This window comes from Equus przewalskii, chromosome 20 (assembly GCF_037783145.1).
Source record: "Equus przewalskii isolate Varuska chromosome 20, EquPr2, whole genome shotgun sequence".
NCBI lineage: Eukaryota > Metazoa > Chordata > Mammalia > Perissodactyla > Equidae > Equus > Equus przewalskii.
Window position 1 is genome coordinate 2387066 of NC_091850.1, and position 22023 is coordinate 2409088.

Here is a 22023-nt window from a genome sequence, read left to right on the forward strand (position 1 = left end):
AAATGTCTCCAGGGGCTGGCCCTGTGGCCGAGTGGTTGATTTCGTGCGCTTTGCTTTGGCAGCCCGGAGTTTCGCCAGTTTGGATCCTGGGCATGGACACAGTGCACACGTCCGCCTGTGCTGGGGCGGTGTCGCACGTGCCCTGGCTAGAGGGACCCCCAACTAAAAATACACAATGATGTACCAGGGGGCTTTGGGGAGAAAAAGGAAAAATAAAATCTTTAAAAACGTCTCCGTATGTTGCTGTGGAAATTAATAGAAGAAACCTTAAGTAAATTGGGTCGGGAAGGCCTGTAGGGGGAGCTCTCACCCCCATCACACACAGTCAATTATACCAAACAGGAAGAGACAGACATTTCCATCTTGGACAGGAAGTAAAACTACTTTACTATTGAAAGAAGACTTTTCTCCCCACGCAGCAACAGCCCAGCCAATGAGAAACACCACAGCCCAGCCAATGAGAAACGCCGCAGCCCAGCCAATGAGAAATGCTGCAGCCCTGCCAATGAGAAACCCCGCAGCCCAGCCAATGAGAAACACCACAGCCCAGCCAATGAGAAATGCCACAGCTCAGCCAATGAGAAATGCCACAGCCCAGCCAATGAGAAACCCCACAGCTCAGCCAAAGAGAAACCCCACAGCCCAGCCAATGAGAAACCCCACAGCCCAGCCAATGAGAAATGCCACAGCTCAGCCAATGAGAAACCCCACAGCCCAGCCAATGAGAAATGCCACAGCTCAGCCAATGAGAAGGCGTTGCCACCCTGAACTGCTACTTTCCCCCACTGGACTTTCCTTTAGAACAACCTCACCCTGCTCCCCCTTTTTCTCTATAAAAGCAGCTCCCCTCATTTGTTTTCCAGATTTGCCTGTGGTTTGCCACAGCATGCATATCCCAAATTACAATTCTTTTGGCTATTCCGGAATAAACTCGTTTTGAGTTAAAATAACAGGCAAGTTTGCTTTTTAAGTTGACATTGCCAAAGTGTCCCCAGGGGGAGGTTGAGAACGCCTGTTCTAACCCTTTATCCCGCTGTCGTGGGTTGAATGGTGGCCCCACCGAGAGGCGTCTAAGTCCCAACCCCAGAACCTGTGACGGTGACCTTAGTTGGAAAAAGGGTCTTTGTTGATGTAATTAAGTTAAGGATCTCAAGATGAGGTCATCCTGGATTATCTAGGTAGGTCCTAAATCCAATGACAAGTGTTCTTCTAAGAGACAGACACACAGAAGAAGGCCATGTGAAGGCAAAGGCAGAGATCGGAGTCCTGCGGTCGCAGCCACAGAGCAGCCAGAAGCTGGGAGTGGCAAGGAAGGCTCCTGCCCTACACCTTCGGGAGGGAGTGGGCTGCTGACACCTTGATTTTGGATTTCCGGCCTTGAGAACTGTCAGCGAGCAAATTTCTATTGTTTTAAGCCACTGGGTTTGTGGCTGTTTTGTGCCGGTCTCAGCCTATCAATAACCAATGTTGTGGTTGGACGGCCCTTAGGGTTCTTATTATGATTCCAAGACATTCTTCAGCAATAATCATCAGGAAACTGAGAAAACAAAGGTTTATTACTCACAGGATCTGGAAATGACACGGCGCATGTGGGGCCACACAGAGAGGTCTCAGTAGAGAGAAAGAGTGCACAACCTGGGCTTCCGCTTTTATTGGGATGAGGAGGGGGCTAGGGTCTTGCGGGCTGACTCTTTATTTGGGAATTTAAAACATAAGTAAAACATAAGAGTGGAAATTTAAAGTACAGAAAGAGAAAAAAAAATCCCAGCAGCCCAAATGGTCAGTTATTGAAATCAACCAAGATCTCCAACACAAAGGATCTTCGGGGGGCGGGGGGGCGGCCTGGCTCTTCATCTTGTCGTGTGGCTGGCAGTGCGCTTGTCTGAGATGGCCGTCATTGGAGCCGAGGCCTCTTGGAAGTGCCTGCCTCCACAATCAAAGCTTAAGTTTGCACTTGCATTATGTGGGGGGTCAGAACTGGCCACCTCAAGATGTGTCTTTTTGGCATGAGGATTATTTTGGGTTGGTTATGTTTTAAAAAGTTGCAGACAGGGGAGAAGCTCTGAAAACCAAGTAGAAGTTACCCTTTGTAAGAAACGTTTACATTTGTAAGAGAAATCTCCATCTGCAAATGTGTCTCCTCTGTACCAGGAAGTGGGGGGACGGCTTATCTCTAGAAACTCTTGTCACTGCAGAAGGCAAGGACTTAAATCTGCATAATAACCTTACTCTTGTTTACTGTGCTTTTCTGGTAATCCCCCATATTTGACTCCCCCACCCCCAACATCCTCCTTTACCATTACCTGAAGATGGTATTTAAGATGACAACCTCAGGGGCTGCCCCCATGGCTCAGTGGTGGGGTGCGGACGCTCGGCTTTGGCGGCCCAGGGTTTCGCCAGTTCGGATCCTGGGTGCCGACATGGCACCACTCATCGGGCCACGCTGGGACAGCGTCCCACATGCCACAACTAGAAGGACCTGCAACTAAGATATACAACCATGTACTGGGGGGCTTTGGGGAGAAAAAAGGAAAATAAAATCTTTAAAAAAAAAGATGACAACCTCAGTCATTCTGGCGAGTTGCTCAGTTTTCCTGGGTCCCCCCATGTACACATTATAAAGCTTTGTTTGATTTCCTCCTGTTACTCTGTCTCATATCAATTTAATTCACAGCCCAGCCAGAAGGACCTGAGGCTAGAGGAATTCTCTTCCTCCCCTGTAATTACAAAAAAGAAAAAAACTGGCCGGACGCGTGGCCGAGTGGTTAAGTTCGTTATCTCCCCTTCTGTGGCCCAGGGTTTCACCAGTTCGGATCCTGGGGGTGGAGCTAGCACTGCTCTTCAGGCCACGCTGAGGCAGCGTCCCACACAGAAGAACTAGAAAGACCCACAATTAGAGTCTAGAGCTATGTATTGGGGGAATTTGGTGAGAAGAAAAAGATGCAAAGCAAAAAAACCAGGAAGATTGGCAACAGATGTTAGCTCAGGGCCAATCTGTAAAAAAAAGAAAGAAAGAACAACCACCACCATTCTGTGTGTGGCTTACACTACAGCAGTACTTTTGATGCGAGCTCAGTGAGCTGAGGAGGCAAAAGAAAGATTTCTTGGGCTCTCAAGTCCTGGTAGCAGTGCTCTTTTATTCAGAGAATAGCATGGGGACAGGAGCCAAGGGCAGCAGAATTGAAGGAACATGTCTGATTGTGGCCAGGGAGCTCCCAGCTATCAGAGACGGATGGCCACAAGGAGCCATTATGATTAGTAATAGGTGAATCTTGTAAAAGAGAAGAGCTAGAATCTAATATCCATGAATGTGTGCTATGGCTTCTACTGAAACAGTTTCTCTCTCTAAAATCACCCTCATTTTTACAAGATAGTCAAATTAAGATTATCTGGTTTGCAAAGTAAGTGTAGTTTCAATAAAACTTGGTCCAATTATTTACATACGTGCAGCAAGAATGGCAACTGATCATATAGGCTCTTTTAAATCTGCTTTGCTGGAATTTTTTATAAGGAATCTCAGACTGAACTTTAAAGGCCTCTCGAGGACAGAAAAGCCCAGCCAAGGACTTGCCATCAGATTTTGCCAGCAGTACCTACAGATTTGGATGGATTCCTCTTTTCTCGAGGTGCCGCAAAATATTTTGAGGTTCCTTGCATCTACCAGATAAGCGACCTTCCTTACTTACCGGGTAAGATTGCCAGAATCTCTGTAAACAAGGTGCCAGGCCAATATTTCCAAGTGGCTTTATTCCAGAAAGTCCAACCTTTGTTCCCAAAAAGCTGTCTTGTCAAATCTGAGCCTGTATGTTTCTCTCAAATATGACATTCCAGTCAAAGCCTTGGTAAGATAACCAATGTGTCCTGTTATAAGGAGAACAGATTCTTATTGAACTTATGCAAATAACTAGATTTTCACGAAATAACCATACTCACTCACAAAGAGTTTCCAAATTCTGGAGGGATCAGGTAGGGAGAAAAAGATAAATGTTTCAGTTCTGCTCACGAAGGTATAATTTCACCAAATTGCTATAAAGTAAAGTTAGCATAAGAGAAAAAGATTTCCTTAAATCTGAGAAAACAAAACGAAACATTAAAACATCAACAATATTTCAAACAAAAGTCATAAAAAATTATAAACATCCTCATCAGTTCAGACAGTCCTGTATAATCGATTCTTGATCTTAACCTACTGTTGGCAATTTTATGAGGTCATCACTTTCTCTGTTAGAATGTTGTTGTTACCCAGTTCCGTTTTACAATCAGAAACTTGTAGTTTAGAATACTATGTCAGGGGCTGGCCCCGTGGCCAAGTGGTTAAGTTCACACGCTCCGCTGCAGGCGGCCCAGTGTTTGTTGGTTCGAATCCTGGGCAGGGACATGGCACTGCTCGTCGGACCACACTGAGGCGGCATCCCACATGCCACAAGTAGAAGGACCCACAACGAAGAATATACAACTATGTACTGGGGGGCTTTGGGGAGAAAAAGGAAAAAAATAAAATCTTAAAAAAAAAAGAATACTATGTCAGAATTGTTTCCATGAATTTCTCTTAAGACGAAACATATTTGCTAAAGCAAAAAGCATCAGAGTAAAACAGAAACTATCTCAAAAGGACAATTCACAAAGAAACTTGGCTACTTCTGCGACACACAACACTTCTAGATGATAACTAAGATTATGGCTGACGACCAGGACAGATCAGAATTTTAGGAATGCTATATAATTTTAAAACACCTATTTCAACAACATTCATGTGCATAATACCATCTAAGAAAGTTTATCATCACTTATTTGACAATGCTTCCCATGTAGTTTAATAGACCAAATAAGCCTAATTAGTTTAGTATTTTCCTCCTTCCAGGAAACAGAGCAAATTTCTTTGAGAAGTCTCAGGGGCCCTCTGAAAATCCTCAGAGAAATTTTCTTCCTTCTACCAGGTCAAAAGAAAGCCTTCATTCAGGATTTGAATTTTTTTTTTGAGGGAGGAGCTTGTCAAAAACATCAAAAGTTTAGGGGCCGGCCCTGTGGCCGAGTGGTTAAGTTCACGCCCTCCGCTTCTGCGGCCCAGGGTTTCGCCGGTTTGGATCCTGGGCATGGACGTGGCACCGCCCATCAAGTCATGCTGGAGAAGGCACTCAAGCTGCTAGATTTTTTGGCAAGGGCATGCTTATGGCCATTTTTTGGCCTTTTCCCTTTTTTTCCCCCCTTCAGTCTTAGGAACTAGCGGTAGGCTAGATACTCCCCAGAGGATTTGCAAGCTCTTTGAGATAAGGGAAATGGAGGGACCTGAATGCCTCTAGAGCTGCCTTTCCAGCCTTACAAGGATTTTCCGAGGACAGTTGCTCTTGATTTCTCAGAAACTGGGTTGTAACTCAAATCACATTCTAGATTGATCTACCCGTCCAACTGCATCACAAAGGCACAGGGAAGCCACTCAAGTTTTCTCCCAGATGGAGTTTCTGGGGCATAGCCCATCCAATTGAAAGTGTTCCCAATGAGTTAGAATGCATCCAAGGGGCGGGTCTCCGGGGATGCTTGGGGCGTTCCCCGTGGCCGTAAAGCACCGTCAGCATCTGGCTGACAGCAGTCCAGAGGCAGGATGCAGAGCCCTACAGCAGGCGTCAATATGGTTATAAGATCTAGTCCAGTCCCACTCAGCCGGGGCACTTAGTCCCTGAGCCAGCACGAGGCGAGCCAGGGAAGCAGGAGGCAAAGGCCTGGAGTTGGCCGGGGGCTGGGATCTCAGCCCCGGGGTTGGGAGTTAAGTCCCTGGCAAAAGTTTCAAGTTTTTACAGAAAGTCCAGGTTCTGCTCAGGGCGAGCCTGAACTTAACCTCAACTTGGTGACAACAGAGGAGGTGACAAATGAGACAGACAAAGAAAGGAAAAGAGGACATCAGACCTCGCCCTCATGGCCTCTTCCAGAGGGTTACCAAGATAAGAGTCACACAACAGTTCCCGTGCTGGGCACACAACCCAGCAGGACAGTTCACAGAATAAGTCACAGGTCTCCTATCCTCATAACCAACTCAGTATGTGCCTAAAATACTCAACAAATCAACCGCCAAAGGAGGGCACCCCACCTGGTTGCAGGGTGATCAGGCCCGGAAACCGGAGTGGGGACTCCCAGGGATGGAGCTTTGACTCTTTAAAGATTTCTTTGTTTCTCGGTTGCAAAGCTCAAAAGGAGCCCAAAATGGCCACTGTAACTCTAAGAGAGACGAAAGAAATGGGTCCATTACCTTGAAATGCCCCCTGAACCTAGGGCAGTGTCCTACCTGTTGTTCCTCCTGTGGGGTTCCTACAGCAAGGGGTGACAGGGCGTCCCCCTGCATTGCATCCCTTGCATACCTTGCCTATTCTGCCTGGCAGTAATAGGTGCCTGGTGAATGGTCCCCGAGATAAAAGAATAGAGCAAAACAGTGAAGAATTTTCCACTGGTCTGGGGGACATTCTACCCAATTGCGTCCTGGAGCCGTTCTCCCAAGAAGGGGTTCCCATACTCAACCAAAGGTTAGAGTTTGGCACTTTCCTTGAACTGGAGTCCCGATTGGGACTTTCCCACGGTTCAGAGTGTGGGCATGAGCCATAGGGAGTGATCCCAATCCAGCCTGAGGAAAAGAAACCTTCCACGGGAGTCTTGGAGATTGGCGACCATCCTAATGACTTAAGTGGTTGACCGGCGCCCATGTAAAATTTATATCTTAGAGATAGGATTAGGAAGGAGTGGATTAATTTGTTCTCCATCACCCTTAGGCTTAAGGTACTGATTCTCTTCAGGCTGAATGCTGTGATTTGCCCCATAGAGTAGCCATGGGCAGAAAATGTGGATGCAAACAGCTGTCCGAGAAGGTTCCCGATGGAGAACTGAATTTAGATCCATCCTTGAAAAAGAGAAAGGCACAAGGAAGAAAAGGGCCCTTACCAGAACTTCAGCTCACAAGCCAGTGAAGCAAGATCCCTGTGGGGGCCACCAGAAGAAATGATGCAGGCTTGGCGAGCCAAGGAGTCGAAAGAAAGATTTTTTGGACTCTCAAAGTGTGGTAGAAGTGCTCTTTTACTCAGAGTATAGCTTGGGGACAGGGCCCGTGGGCAGTAAGGGCTGCAGCATGGGGACGGGGCCTGTGGGCAGTAAGGGCTGCAGCATGGGGCCGGGGCCCGTGGGCAGGGATAGCTGCAGTGGGTTGAGGGTGGGGCTGAATTTATAAGGCACAGGCATGTGAGTTATTCCTCTACAAGACAGAGGAAAGATCATGTAAAAAATGTTTTTAAGCTGTCAGTGCACGTGGGGTCTGGCTATGGGGTGGTCCTGTAACTTTGGATACGGGTCAGGTCGGGTCAGGTGAGGACACCCTAGGCCTCCCAGAGGGTGGTGTCAATCAGCATGCAGGCCCGGACGCCTCGGCCTTCTCTCCCGGGGCAGCCTTGCTCCACGTCACTTTGTGATGGCAGCCACAAGAAACTAGCACGTTTACTGTGGCGCGCACTTGAATTTGGCAGAGAGAAATGGTTCATTCTCACACAGTGCTCACGTTCTACTTCAGTGAAATCCCCGCGGTGTAATCTTTTAGTATTTTATTTTTAATGTATGCTTCATTTCTCTCCTTCTGGAAAGTTCCAACAGTTCCCTCTGCTGTGGCCTGCAGGCCCCTGTGGTCACATGAGGCTGCGTCCCACACCTACCGGGTGCCTGGCCCATTCACCTCCAGCTGAGAAGTATGTGCAGTGGGTCATCCACAAATCTCTGACGCTCAGGGTGGCAGGCTCACCGCGGAGGGCAGCCAAGGTTCAGAGGGGCGAGGAGACAGGCACAAGGCTGTCAGCTGAAGAGGGGCAGGGCCTGCTCTGCCCCCCTGCCCAGGCCTCAGTTTCCCCTTCTGTGAAATGGGGATAGGATGCTCATCTGGCATCCCTCCAGACAGTTGTGTTTCAGAACTGGGAATTGTGTGTATCTTAGGAAGGTAACTGACGGCGGACGCTGCTGTATATTATGTGATGCCCTGGGGGTCTAGGAGTAGCTCCCACGCAAAGGGAAAAATACGGGTTAATAGGGACACAAGGGACTAGTGACCACTGAAAACAGCCTGGGCCAGCGCAGCGTGAGGGCGTCCCTCCACTGGAGTTACGGCTCCACCTTAAGAAAAAGTTGGGTTTCCAGAGCCTTTTGGATTGTGGGACTGCGGACTGACTGTGGGGAGAGTTGGAGGAGACTGTCACAGATGATTCTTTGTCAGGGCTCAGTCAACTTGGTAAGACGGAGGGGAGGAGGAGAAGGAAAGAGGGGAAAGAGAGGGGGAAGGGGAGGAGAGAAAGAAAGAGGAAGAGGAAGGGGGTAGGAGGAGGCAGGGAGGAGGGCAGGGGTGGGGGAAGTGGAAGGGTGGAGATGACAGGAGGACAGAGGGAGGGGAGAGGGGGAAGACGTGGGTGGAGGAGGAAAGGGGGAGGGGGGAGATACAGGAAGAGGGCAAGGAGGATGGGGGAGGAGGAGAGAGGGAGGAAGGTGGAAGGATGAAGGGAATCAAGGCCAAAAGGAGGAGGGGAGGAGAAATTTAGGGAGGAAGAAAACGGGAAGAGGAGAGGGAGGAGGGAGAGCAAGCCTGGAGCCCACATTTGTGAATGAATGAATCTCAGCCCCAGCTAATGTGACAGGCGCAGCTCTCGGCTTCTGTGCCTGTAAAATGGGGTGATCACAACAGTGCTACCTGGCAGGGTAGGAACCCGGCTGTAGTTGCTGGTCGTCGCTGACTCCGCTGACCCCTGGCCAAAAAAGTAGCAGATCAGTGGCTGGCTCTGGGCCTGTCCTCCGGATCTGTCTCCTCGCCCCCCTTCCACCCACCCTGGGCAGCCCGCGGGGACCAATGGCAGCGTGGGGGCGGGGGGGGGGGAGGGATGAGCTCCTGTCCTGCCCTGTCCTCCAAATGGCGCTGGAGGCAGGCCCTGGCCGCCTCCCAAGGAGAGCGCTGGGAAGGTCGGTCAATGGCAGGTGGGGGGGGGGGGCGGTAGGGGCAGAAGAGGGGGAGCTTGGAGGGAGGGGTCCGAGGCAGAGGCCCGCATGGCCAGAGCGCAGGCAGAGCAGGGCCCAGGAGTCTGCAGAACCACATGCCCGGAGGCCCACCTGCCCGGGCTAAGTTTGGGTCCTCCGTCTTGTTCTCATCGTCCTTGCCCGCCTTCTGCCTGAGCTTCTGGGAGCCGGCGAGGGAGCGGCCAAGACTGAGGGTCTGTGAACGGCTTCAGGTCAGCCAGGGAACAGGGTGGTGAGCAGCCAGGCCAGCGCTGGCCCGCGCCTGATCTGCAGGAGGGCTTTCTCTGAGTGAGCATTTAGGACCTTGGGGTGCAAATAATGGAAGGGTGGGGACCTGGCGTGTGGATTTTGTCCTCTCTGGGCTCCTGAGGTGTTACATTGAGCCTTAACTGACAAGATTTTGGGATATAGATTCCGAATTAGCTGGATCCTTGAAATAGATCTCTAAGATTGAGGTGGGGTTTGGATTTAGAACCTGCTGGGGCCCCTAGGCTGTGAGTTTAGGACGCCCCTGGGTCCCTGGAATGTGTTTCAGACCGAAGAGGCTTTGAGGCGTGGATTTAGGACAGGCTGGGGCAAGAATCCAGTACGGACAGGCCCTGAGTGTGAACTGGAATTTTCTGGTTCCCCGGGCTACGAATCCTAGATGCCACCGAGGGCTCGGGCTGGGAGCGCCTGGGCTGGGAGAACCGAGGAACCACTGCCGGGGACCGCGTGACGCACGTATTTCCTAAACGTAAGGCTGGAGGACGGGGGGGAGGAGCTTGGTTGCCATGGAGACAGCGGCCGTCCCCACCGGGCCGTTCTAGCCCCTGGGTCTCGTTGGCCGCCGCCTCTCTGGCCGAAGCACCCTCTCCATGACTGTAGCCTCCGAAAGGAGGCGGGCCTCGGCTATGCGGCTGGGGGGCTCTGAGCCAGACAGGTCGGAAGAAGGCCTTGGGGCGGGCCGGGGCGGGCCGGGGCGGGCAGGGGGGCGGGGCCTAGGGCGCTGGGTGGGCGGGAGGGAGCCCAGGGGGTGGTGACTGGGCCAAAGCCTGAGGGCGGGCGGGTGGTCAGGGGTGGAACCTGGGCCAGGCCCAGGGCTGGGGGCGGGGCCTAGTTCCGAGCGGGCGGGGCGTATGTTCCCAGCCGGGCCCAATGAGTGGCGGGGATGGAGTAGAGGCGGGACCTGGAGGAAAGCCCAGGACTGTGGCCGTACGGGCGTGGGGAGGGATACTGGGACCAAGGACAGCGGCTAGGTCATGGCTTGGGAGCGGGGCCTGATTGAGCGGTTGAGAAGGGCCTAGGTATGTGGTGGGGACAAGGCTTGCGAGTCAAGACCGCAGTGTGGAGCTTGGGCCCAGAATCTCGCAGCTGGGTCAAGGCATGGGGCGGGGCTTGACAGTGACTGACGGGGCGGAAGAACCGTGTGTGGGCGTGGCCTGTACTAATGATTGGCAGAGAAGCCTGGGCCGGGCTAGAAGCCAGGAGGCCTGGGCCAAGATGGGATGGGGCGGAGTCTGGCCAGAACGGAGCCAATCCGAGGCATGGGGCGGAGTCGGCTCGAGGCGGGCGGCCCGGGCTTGCCCTGGGGGCGGAGCCGGGGCCTGGGGGCGGGGCCGGCTGGCCGAGGTGGCCAGAGCGGCCCGCCGCCTCAGCGCTCTCTGCCTCCCCAGGATGCGGGCGCCGGGTGCGGGCTGGGTCTCCGTGGCCTCGCTGGTGCTGTTATGGCTGCTGGGGCTGCCGTGGACCTGGAGCGCAGCGGCGGCCCTCGGCGTCTACGTGGGCGGCGGCGGCTGGCGTTTCCTGCGCATCGTCTGCAAGACCGCGCGGCGGGACCTCTTGTGAGTGCAGCCCGGGCCTGGTCCCGGGTCGCGGCCGGCCGGGGACGGGCTGCGCGCCCAGGGGGCGAACTGAAGGGGGCTGCAGGGGCGGCGTGGGGGGCGCCGAGGGCTTGGGGGACAGGTTTTGCATACGGGGGCGGGGCTAGGGGCGGGGCCGGGGCCTGAAAGAGTGGCGCGTTCGGGGGCTCTGAGGGTGCCTGCCCCGCACAGCTTGAGGGGCTCTGGAGGGAGATGAGTAGGTTGCAAGTTCTTGAGACTGCTTGGGAGACCTCAGGGGACTGGAGGGCAACTTGGGGGTCTTTGGGCAGCTGGTAGAGTTCCAGAAAGCTGGGGCCGACTGGGAAGTCTTGGGGATTCGGGGGTCTCTGTGGGGCCTTGGTGACTGTGGGAGGCCCCTGGGGCCTCTTCAGAGACTCTGGCAGGTCCCTAGGGGTTCACAGGGGCGACCCAGTGGTCCCTCGGGCCTACCAGGACCCTTTGGGTCTACTTACGGCTTTCTGGGGGCGCGTGAAGGGCTTCTCAGGGCCTCCGTAAAGGATCTTCAGGGTCTTTGAGGGGTGTGTGTCTCCTCGGGGCCGTTTACAGGTTTCTTAGTGGCCGGCATGCTCCTTGAGAGTTTGGGGTCTGTGCGGGGCTTTGGGGCTTGTTCAGGCTCTGTGGGGAGGTTGCTGTACGTTCCAAGACTTGCTTGGGGTTCTCTGGAGACTGGGTCTCTGGGGAGGGGATTCTGGTGTTGTGTGCAGGCATCCTTGGAAGGTCTCCAGGGCTTCTGAGGGGCTTGCTCAAAGAAGCTGTTGGGGTCCTACGGGGTGAATAGGTGTTGCTGGAGGTCTCCATGGGAGCAAATATCAGTGAGAGTGCCCGGGAGGGAGGACCTGAGCACCTGCTGTGGGACCCGCCTCGCGGGCGCCCTGTCCTCTGGCTCCTCCTCCTTACTTCTCCACTGCCCGGTGAAGAACTGAGTCTCTGCGAGCGCAGGGATGGTGTGGAGCTGCAGAGAGTTCCTGCAAACTGACTGCTTCTGAACCTTCTAGAACCCGTCCCTTCCACCAGCCCTGCCCTCAGTCTTTCTGACACGCAGATCTGACTGCGCCCTCCATTCACACACCCTCCAGGACCCCATCCTCTGCAGAGAGACTCAGCCTTCACTGGGTGCGTGAGGTCCTGCCGACCTCGCTCCTGCCCACTTGGCTGCTCCCCCCTCCACGTTCACCTGGCCCCCACATCAGCTTGCCTTGTGAAGCTCAGGCTGCTCCCTCTGCCTGGAGCACACCAGGCTTCTTTTTGCCTGCTGATGCTTTCTGATGTTGCCTCCCTCAGGGCACCCTTTGCCGAATTTTCCTGCTCAGCACCCTCCCACAGCTGCTTGTTGCCCTTGGAATCTAGAGCACGTGAGGTTCCTGATCACGTCCCCTGCCTTCTCTCCTTTCCTTTGTCACTCTTCCAGCTACGCTGGCCTCTTTGCTGTTCCTAAACCAGCTCAGCCTTGTTCCAGCCCCAGGGCCTTTGCACTTGCTGCTCCCCTGCTCTGTCTGGATCACTCTTCCTCTGGTCTTCATTTTTGTCATGCTGTGGCTTATATGTCACCTTCTTGGAGCGCCCTCCCCTGCCACTGTGTCTCTGTAGACCCTCCCACCTTTTTGCTCTCTGGTACAATGGCCAACACTTAGAGGGCTCCCTCTGCGCCAGGCACCATGCTAAGCACGACTTCTTTAAGCCCCCCAACGGCCTTGTGAGCTGAGTCCTCTCTTGTCACCACCCTACAGGTGAGCAAACTGAGGCACAGCATGGTTTTGTCACTTGCCCAAGGTCATTGAGGTGGCAAATGGTGGGGGCAGGACTTGAACCCAGGTAGTGTGGCTCCAAAGCTAGGCTTGTCACCACCAGCAGCATCTGTCCTTTGTAATTATCGTATGGATCTGCTTTCCTGCCTTTAAATCTTGGGTCTGTTTCCCCCACTAGACCGTGGGCTCCATGGGGCCCAGATGGAGAAGGTGGTCTCTGTGCTGCTGCGGCCCTGGTCCCACTCAGGATGGCACACAGAGGAGCACAGGATGTATCCACCTCCTTAGGCTTGCCTGGGCCCCGCTCTGCTCCATGGAGCCAGGCTATCTGGCTGGCTGTCTCCCCGGGGACAGGGCGGGAGCTGGGTCCACTCCGAGTCCCTGACACAGGGCTTGACGCGTTTCTGCAGGAGGCGGCCTTGAAGATGGCCCCACCTCCTGGTCTTCACGCCCTGGTCTGATCTCCCTTGGAGTGTGGGCTGGACCTGGTGACCCCCTTCTAATAAACAGAATACAGCAGAAGTCGTGGGATGTCGCTTCTGAGATGAAGTCGAAGGAGACGGTGGCCTCTGTCTTGAGTGCTCTCTCCCTTCACTCCCTCTGGGGGAGGCTGGCTGCCATGGCACGACGCAGCCCTGTGGAGAGGCCCTGTGCGTCTGCTCGGAAGTGGATTCTGTCACAGTAAAGCACTGAGGTGACCGCAGCCCAGCTGACACCTTGTGAAGCCTCACAGAGACCCTGAATTAGAACCACCCAGCTCAGCTGCTCCCAGATTCCTGACCCACAGAAACTGGGAGATGATAAATGTTGTTTAGCTGGTAATTTTTAGAGTAATTTGTTAGGCAGCAATAGCTAACTAACGCAGCTTGTTCTAGTGCTCTCACAGTCCTGTGAAGAAGGAGTGTTAATCAATCCTATTTTACAGGTTGGTGAACCAGGGCACAGAGAGGTGAGGTCATTTACCCGGGAACACACAGCCAGGGAAGGGCAGGGCTCCGGAGTCTGTGTTCTTAGCCGCTGTACTATGCTGGGGTGGGGGCGGGGACTGCATTTAGACCCTGGGTTCAGATAATATTTAAGCACCCTGCCCCAGGTCTCCCCACTTGTTCTCTCTTGCAGCATGAAATCTGACCACGTTCATGCTTGGTTTTGTCCTGTCCCCGTGTCCTGGAGCTCACGGTGAAAGCAGGAGGGGGCAGAGGGAACAGAGGGACGAGAAGAGGCCTTGGGAAAGGCCAAGAGGCAGACAGTGGCCTCTTTGTCCCCAGGGTGGGGGTGGCTTTGGCTGCTGCCAGGCAGGGTGGCCTGGGCACGTGGCTGGAGCCGGCGCTGGAGTCCACTGCCTGCCCATGTGGGTGTGCTCCGGAGAGGCCATGGGAAGGCCAGCCATGCCAGGATGCTTGCGCATCCAAGCAGGGCCAGCTGTGGACACGGCTCCTGTTTCTCACTGTGCGGCCTGTGCACTGGCGCAGCAGTGAGTGTGTTGGTGGCTGTGAGGGCGGCAGTTAGGAGCTTGGTGCCCGAGGCAGCGTGTCTGGTGTGGGCCTTGGTGCTGCCCCCTGCTGGCCTGTGGACGCCATCCTGAGTCCCAGGTCTCTGATGGGTGAGCATAGTCCTTGGGCTGCACCTCTCCTTCCAGAGGCGTCAACTGAGACCTGCCGCGTGGTACATGGTGGGTGCTTGACGGATGCTTTGTGACAAGCCTGAGGAGGAGCTGAGGGGCCCTGCCAGGAGGCCTGGTTCTGGGTTGTTCTGTCCCCAACTCACTGTGTGACCTGGGGCGTGTTAGTTCACTTCTGAGCCCCCAGCTCATCCATCATCTGACAGATGGGGGTCTTAGGACCCTGCTTTGGAGGGTGGTTGTAAGGTTATCACGGTGCCTGGCACACAGCAGGTGCTCAATAAATGCAGAGGTTGCTCAGCTTGGCTACTAGATTTATTGATTGACTGGATGAGACACCAGGATCTGACCAGGGAGGTAGGTGTATAAACAGCTAATGTTTAATATTTTGCGTTTTTACTTTTGTTTTGTCATAGTTAATACATAACACCTGGTACAAAATGCAGACGTTACGGGAGTCTGCGGTGACTGTTGCCCTCTCCGCTGCCCCAGCCCTGCGCGTCCCCCTCGCAGGCATCCTGTGCCCCTTCCCGAGGTCTGGTTACAGAAGCCCTCGCAGCCCCTCCTGCCCCGTGCCTGTCCTCCAGCTCCGCTTGCCTGGCGCGCTCCTTCCGTCACACCTGTAGTCTTTGCTCTTATCCCAGACGTGGAGCTCGCGGGGACAGACGCGCAGCCCTCTGCCTCGGGCCACAGCTGCCTGCCCGGCCTCCGCCACGCTTCCCTCCCTCCCAGGGTGACTCTTGCCTCTTGTCTGAATCTTTTGGACTTTATCTGCGTGTCTTTAAGCGGCTTATATGACGTGTACCTTGTCTCAGTTGAGACTTGATCTGTTCATCTCCCTCCGTGGAAGATGAGGGTCGGCGTCCCTTTACCCCGCGTCCCTGTCCTCGCTCTCCGCCTGTCCCTGTGCACATGCATGCATCCCACCCCCCAGACACACGTCCTTCCCTCCCTTCATTGTCCCAGTGTTATTACAGTGGATTCTCAGTATTTGGGGTAGTTTTGTTCTGTAAAGTCACTGCAAACGTGGAGTTTCTAGGGAAAATACAGGGTTAGGTTCCTGGGAGCCTCTGGTCACAACATTCCCATCAGCCAGTCAGTACAGAGCCTTGGTTTATGTGTGTTCTGTTTAAAGACACCTCGTCTTCTATATATTGTTGATTTACTACCGTTGAACTCACGCCAACGGCATAGTCACTCCTGCCTGAACAAGACTGATGTAATATATGTTTTCTCCACAAGGCACATCCCGCCTTCTTGTGCTTAGGACTAGACACCACTTCAGCGTGACCCCTAGAGGCCACTTTAAACAGCAGAATCACCAACAGAAAGCACAAAATGCAAAAAATGTGGTACTAAATAGATTGCCAAAAGGACGCTTGTTTACAACATGAGCTGAAACAAAAAGACAGAACGCCACCTAGTTTGACCTAACCTGGGAATATGCACATTGGTAACTCAATTTTTTTGCCACTCTGCGTGTGTCCTTGAATGATTGTGAAAGCAATGCAAATGTTGATTTTGGGGTTACAAATAAATTTTAGTGAGTGGGTGAATCTGCAGTTAAGGGATCTGTGAATAATGAGGATTGACTGTATATCATATTTGGGTTAGGTTATTAATCAGCTTTTACATTGTTTTGATTGTAACAGTATTCTTGGTGGAACCATGTAGTATACTATAACCACTTTTTATTTCCTGAGCAACTTTATGTGTTTTCTCTGAGGTTATTGATTGCCTTTGTATTTGTTAGTTTTCTGTGTGTTTATCTCTACTTCAAGCCCAAACTCCACAACAGCTGTCTTCAAGCCCAAACTCCTCTCACGACACTTACAGCATCAGATGGGCTTTCAGCTCCACCTTTGTGCAGAAGTCTCTCTTCTAGCCTCCGATCTGTCCAGGCTGGGTGGGTTGACCCCTGCACCTGTGTGCGGCCGTCACCCTGGCTTGCTCCCAGCCGCCTTCCTGAGGGTTAGCATCACTTCTGTCTTGGGTTGGGTACCCTGTTTCTTGGTTTGGGTCCCTGGTAGTCCTCCTGTTTGGTTTATTCCTTCAGTTTATTGAGCACATCTTTATCAGCTTTGGTAGAAGTCATACGTGGAAAGTTAATATTTTGAGACTCTCCATGTATGAAAATATCTTTATTTCCACCTCACACCTGATAATGGTCTAGGTATAGTCTTCTAGGTTGGAAACTATTTTCCTTCAAAATTGAAGTCATTTCTCATTTTCTTCTCAAATCATGGCTGTTGTTAAGAAGTCTGAAGTCTTTCTGATTCCTGATCCTTTGTAGTGATCTGTTTTTTCTTTCTGGAAGCTTGTGAGATCTTTTCAAGATGGTGGGCTATTTCCATCTGTTGTATGGTCTGTTGGGGGGGCCTCAGGTCAAGGAAGTTTTCGCGAATGATAGCGTTGGTGATTTCCTCTGTTCTTCTCGGGACCCCTATTGTTGAGTGCCTGGAGCAGTGTCCAGCTTGATAGCTAATTGTTAAATGAATATAATGTTGGACCTTCTGGTCTGGCTCTCTAATTTTCTTATCTTTTTTATTTATTTATTTATTTTAAAGATTTTATTTTTCCTTTTTCTCCCCAAAGCGCCCCGGTACATAGTTGCATATATATATATTTTTAATTCTGGGTCCTTCTAGTTGTGGCATGTGGGATGCTGCCTCAGCATGGCTTGATGAGCGGTGCCATGTCCGCACCCAGGATCGGAATCGGCAAAACCCTGGGCTGCTGAAGCAGAGTGCATGACCTCAACCACTCGGCCACGGGGCCAGCCCCATATCTTTTTTTTCATTTTTTTTGAGGAAGATTAGCCCTGAGCTAACTACTGCCAATCCTCCTCTTTTTGCTGAGGAAGACTGGCCCTGAGCTAACGTCCATGCTCATCTTCCTCTACTTTATATGTGGGACGCCTGCCACAGCATGGCTTGCCAAGCGGTGCCATGTCCACACTCGGGATCCGGACCAGCAAACCGTGGGCTGCAGAGAAGTGCAACGTGCGAACTTAACCACTGCGACACTGGGCCGGCCCTATCTTTTTTATTTTTAATCTCTGTCTTCTTGTCCCACTTTCTATGATATTTCTTCAAATATATCTTCTAACCCTTCTATTAATGTTTAACTTATGCTCTCACATTTAAATTATTTAAATTAATAGACTATTATTTATTTTTGTTTTTTTCTTGTTTTTTTTTATAGACTTCATTTTTTATTGTCAGTTTTAGGTTTACAGAAAAATTGAACAGAAAGTACAGAGAGCTCCCATGTACCCGCTCACCTCCCTCCGGTTTCCCCTGTATGAAGATCTTGTGTTAGTGTACTTGTTACAATTGATGCCAATACTGATACATTATTATTGGCTACAGCTCACATTTCCCGTTAGGGGTCACTCTGTGTTGTACATTCTATGGTGCCCTCACATTTTACTTTTCCAGGATAGTTTTTTCATTCCCTGGACGCTTTTTTACAGCAGCCTGTTCTTTTCCATGGATACGATATGTCTTCTTACATCTCCAGGGATATTCATGACTTTATTAATTTTCTTTCCTCTTTTGCACAATCTTTTTCCTTAAAGATGTTCTTCTTTGTTTATTTTAGTCTCCGTCATCCCCGTTGGAGGAAATCCCCACGGGTCTGGTAGTCTTGGGTGTAAAGGCACATATCTCAGCACAGATATGTGTGGGGAGAGCGGGTCCTGTCAACTGGGAGCTTCGCGATGGGGTCACCTGGCCAGGCGGTGCTTTGGGGAGACCCGTGGCAGTCTCTCTGCGTCTTTGCTCTGGACCTACTCAGATTCCCCGTGGGAAGCTCTTCTGGTCTCCCGCCTGGACAGCGCCCTCCCAGAAGTGCAGCAGGCCAGAGGCCGAGGGGCTCGCCGCCCAGCAGTGGCATCCCCACCTGGAAACCCTCCCGTGGAGGGACCTCCAGTCCTCTCTGGGGGGGCAAGGCTCGCTTCTTCTTTTTTAAATTTATTGAGATATAATTGACATATAACATTTTGTTAGTTTCAGGTGTACAACATAATGATTCGATATTTGTATATACTGTGAAACGATCACCGCAATGTCTGGTTAATATCTGTCACCGTGCATAGTTACAAAATACTTCTTCTTGTGATGAGAACTGTTAGTGTCTACTCTCTTCGCAACTTTCATACGTGCAGTGCATTGTTACTAACTGCGGTCATTACGTGCCCAGGACTTATTTATTTCATAGAGGGGTCGCTTCTTAAATGGATGTCTATCAGTCCCCTACTGCAGGCCCGGATTCGGCCTTCTCCCACCCCTGGGGGCCCCACCTCTCCACTGCTCCCCAGCTTCCAAAAATGGGGTGATTTGGTCTCCACTCCCATTTTTCCAGTCTTCGTGAGTTCACACTTTAAAAAAAGTCCCTTCACTGGCTGGTTTGGGGGGTGTGGGGAGGAACAACGATCAGCCACCGTCTGGATGTGCGATCTGCGGTCTCTGCCACCGCACCCGTGACTTGCCCACTTACCTGGGGGCTCCTTCCTTGTCCACCTGCGGGGGCAGCGCTCTCGCGAGGGCTGAGCAGCCTCCCGGTGTAAGGATGAGCCGCTGTTCACGCAGCCCCTCCCCTACAGAAGGACTTTGAGGTTCTTGCCCATCTTCTGCTCATTTCCCCCATGCGACTTTAATGTGCGCCAAATCTATACTCCAATGATTGGAATGATCTGGAGACGTGGAGAGAGATTCCAGCCCTGTGCTGTCTCGTCACGCTCTCTGCCTCCCTCCCTCCTCCCTGGCCTGCTCTCTTTTAAACATGCCAGTTTCCTTCCTGCCTCCGGGCCTTTGCACTGGCAGTGTCCTCCGTCTGGAATGATTTCCCCCAGCTTTACCCATGGCTGGCTCCCTCCCATCCTTTCAGATTCAGTGCAAAGGTCTCTTCCTCCGAGAGGGCCCCCGGCCCCGTGGATAAAGTCTGTCTGACTTTATGTGTTCACACCATCCTGTTTGTCTCCTTCTTGGGAAACTGATCATAAAACTCCCGTTGCTTTTGTTTGCTTTTCCTTTGGTTGTTAACTGCCTCCCCTCCCTAGATTGGGAACCCTGTGGGGGTGGGGATCATGCATAGCTTGGTCACCTGTGTGTCCCTGTTGCGTCGAGATGTCCAGTGTGTGGTGTGCTCAGTGCGGTGCCCTGATGAGTGGCTCAGCCCCTACAGGAAGGGCTTCTCTGTGAGGAGGCTTTTGGGTGTGAGTAGTGGAAATCCCAACCAGAAGTGGCATCGACAGTAAGGAACATGTATAGCTGTGTGTTAACATGGAGTTGGGACATGAAGTGGGTTCAGTTTGGTCAGTTCATGGCTCAGTGTTGTCATTGACCCAGGTTCCATCTATTTGTCTGCTCTTCTATCCCCACTGCAAAGGCTTGGCATCACTGGCTGGGTGCCCTCACAGTGTCATAGTGGCTGCTGTGGCTCCAGCCATCACATGCTGATGACAGCTTCCCTGGGCAGAAGAAAGGGAACACAGGACTGCCATGTCCCATGTTGCACGGGTGTTTGAGAGGGGCTGATGTATTAGGGAGAGGTGTATAGGTGGGCAGTTTTGCAGCTGAGGGAGGCAGTGGGGTGAGCAGGCAGAGGCAGGTTTCCAGGGCTTTTAATGCTGAGCAGAGGAGTATCGTGTACCCAGGGAAGGGTTCTGAGCAGGAAAACAGCACAGCTAGGCTGCCTGCACTGAGGAGGAGGAGGGTGGCCCTGTGAGGAGGGTTTGGGGCAACCAGGCAGGCACTTGTTCCCAGGCAGTGGGAGTGGAGTCCCTGTGGGGGGACTGGGGTGGGAGCAGGAAGCGAGACAGCGCAGCGTTGGAGAGGAGGCACGGTGTAGTAGTTCCCTGCGGCTGGCATGGCGCAGGGGCCCGCAGTTGGCAGCTGGAAACTACGGACATTGGTTCTGCCAGAGCTTCCACACCAGGCGTCAGGGGTCCAGCCGAGGGGCTGGCTTCTGCCCCGGGCTCTGAGGGGGCCGTCCCAGGCCGCTCTCTCTGCTTCTGGGGGCTGCTGGCCTTGGCTTGTGGACACACCCCTCCCATCTCTGCGCCCGTCTCCACATGGCCCGCCCCTCTGCGTCTTTCAGGACCCCTGTCATTGGGTTCAGGGCCCACCCTACTCCGGGAGGGTCTCTTCTCAGGATCCTCAGCTTAATGACATCTGCAAAGACCCTTTTTCCGCACACGGACACAGTCACAGGCTCTGGGGGTCCGCGGGGAGTGGGGCCTGCCCCAGGGCAGAGCCAGGAGACCAGGAGGAGTTGACTGCCCTGGTCCGGGCGTGTGGTGGCGGGCGGGCTGGGCCGGCGAGATGGTCAGAGTCTGCATGGTCTGCATGGGAGAAAGTCATTTGTCCAGCCCGTCCCCGAGGACCTCCTGGGCGTCACACCCCATCTAGACCTGGGGGACACCATGGTCGCCGTGAGGTGCTGTGGGTGCGTCAGATGCTCTTTCTGTCCTGTGGAGCCCAAAGCCCAGTCAGGGAGAAGGACAGTCGAGAAAGAAATGGGGAAATAGTACAGCATCGGGAAGGGGCGAGAAGGAGAGCTTGGTGGGGAGGGGCGGGGTGCTGGGGCTGCTGCAGCCAGGGCACTCGGTGCAGGGGACGCCGCACATGTGGCCAGACGAGAAGGAGCCAACCTTGCAAAGCCCTGGGGGCAGGAAGAGTGTCCATGCAGACGACAGCAAGTGCCTAAGTGCCGAGGCAGGACCCTGCTGGGCAGGATACGGATGGATCCTCCTTATTTGAGCCTTCTTCTCTGTCGGGCACTTAATGCTCCTGCGAGATATTAGGCTGAGAATGGCACTGTTCCGCCGTGGACAGACAGGTCGCTGCTCTGGCCCCGCCTCGTTTGTGAATATCGCAGTGGCGGTGGCGGTACCGTCACTTTGTTGAGCTGGAGAGCACCTTGGGGTCAGTAGGTTCAGTCTCCTGATATGCCAAGTAAGGAAAAGGCCCAGAGAGGGCAGGGTCTGCCCAGCCCCACAGCTGGTGGCAGTGGCGTGGGATTTGAACCAAGGCTGTCCGCTCCAGGCCGCTTTTCCTTCCCTGGGCTGTGCCACGGCTCGCAGCCTCTGCAGGCGCTCGAGGCGTCCGCGCTGGCGCCAGGCCCCCGGATGCCGCCCGGCCTCCTCGCCGACCTCACCCCAGCGCTCCGCGGGCTCAGCCCCGCTCGGGAACGCGCTTGTCCCTCTCTCTTCCTGGCGGGGTGGCTGTGAGTGAAGTCCCTGGGCAGAGAAAGTGCTGGCTCACTTCTGATTTCTGACTGATAGTGCATCCCTCCGGGGGACGGACAGCAGCAGATTATTGAGAACCCAGGACGCGCCAGGCCCTGTGCTCCAAAACCTGCATCCGCCTCTTCCGTCCCTATGATGACCAGAAGGTGCAGGATCTTGTCCCCATTTACCATGAGACCCAGAGAGGGAGGTCCTGTGTGCGGCCGCTGTGTGAGCATCCTGGGGCTGCCATGGCAAGTCACCACAAATTTGATGGCTTAACATGACGGGCCTTCGCTGTCTCAGCTGGAGACCAGAAGCCCAAAGTCAAGGTGTGGGCGGGCGGCTCCCGGGCGGCTCCCTGGCGGCTCAGGGAGGCCCTTCCTCGCCTCTCCCCGCTTCTGCAGGCTCCAGGCGTCCTCGGCTGTGGCTGTGTCACCAGTTTCTGCCTCCGTCTCCACGTGGCCTTCCCCTCTGCGTCTCTGTGTCTTTTCTTACAAAGACGCTGGCAGTGGATTTAGGGCCCAGCCGGGGAATTAGGAT

The 22023-nt window shown here is 53.4% G+C and overlaps 1 protein-coding gene across 20 annotated transcripts in view; it reads left to right on the plus strand.

Moving 5' to 3' along the window:
- Positions 1–8170: 8170 nt before the first annotated feature.
- The window catches only part of SLC27A1 (solute carrier family 27 member 1), a 38746-nt gene continuing 24893 nt past the window's right edge, over positions 8171–22023 (plus strand). For 2 of the 20 annotated variants that reach the window (XM_070587372.1, XM_070587382.1), the window contains exons 1-3: positions 8171–8248; positions 9668–9757; positions 10677–10844. In XM_070587372.1, the coding sequence (XP_070443473.1) occupies positions 10678–10844 (167 nt within the window). In that variant the 5' untranslated portion in view covers positions 8171–8248; positions 9668–9757; position 10677. The other 18 variants (XM_070587370.1, XM_070587381.1, XM_070587368.1 and 15 more) reach the window with 13 other exon arrangements.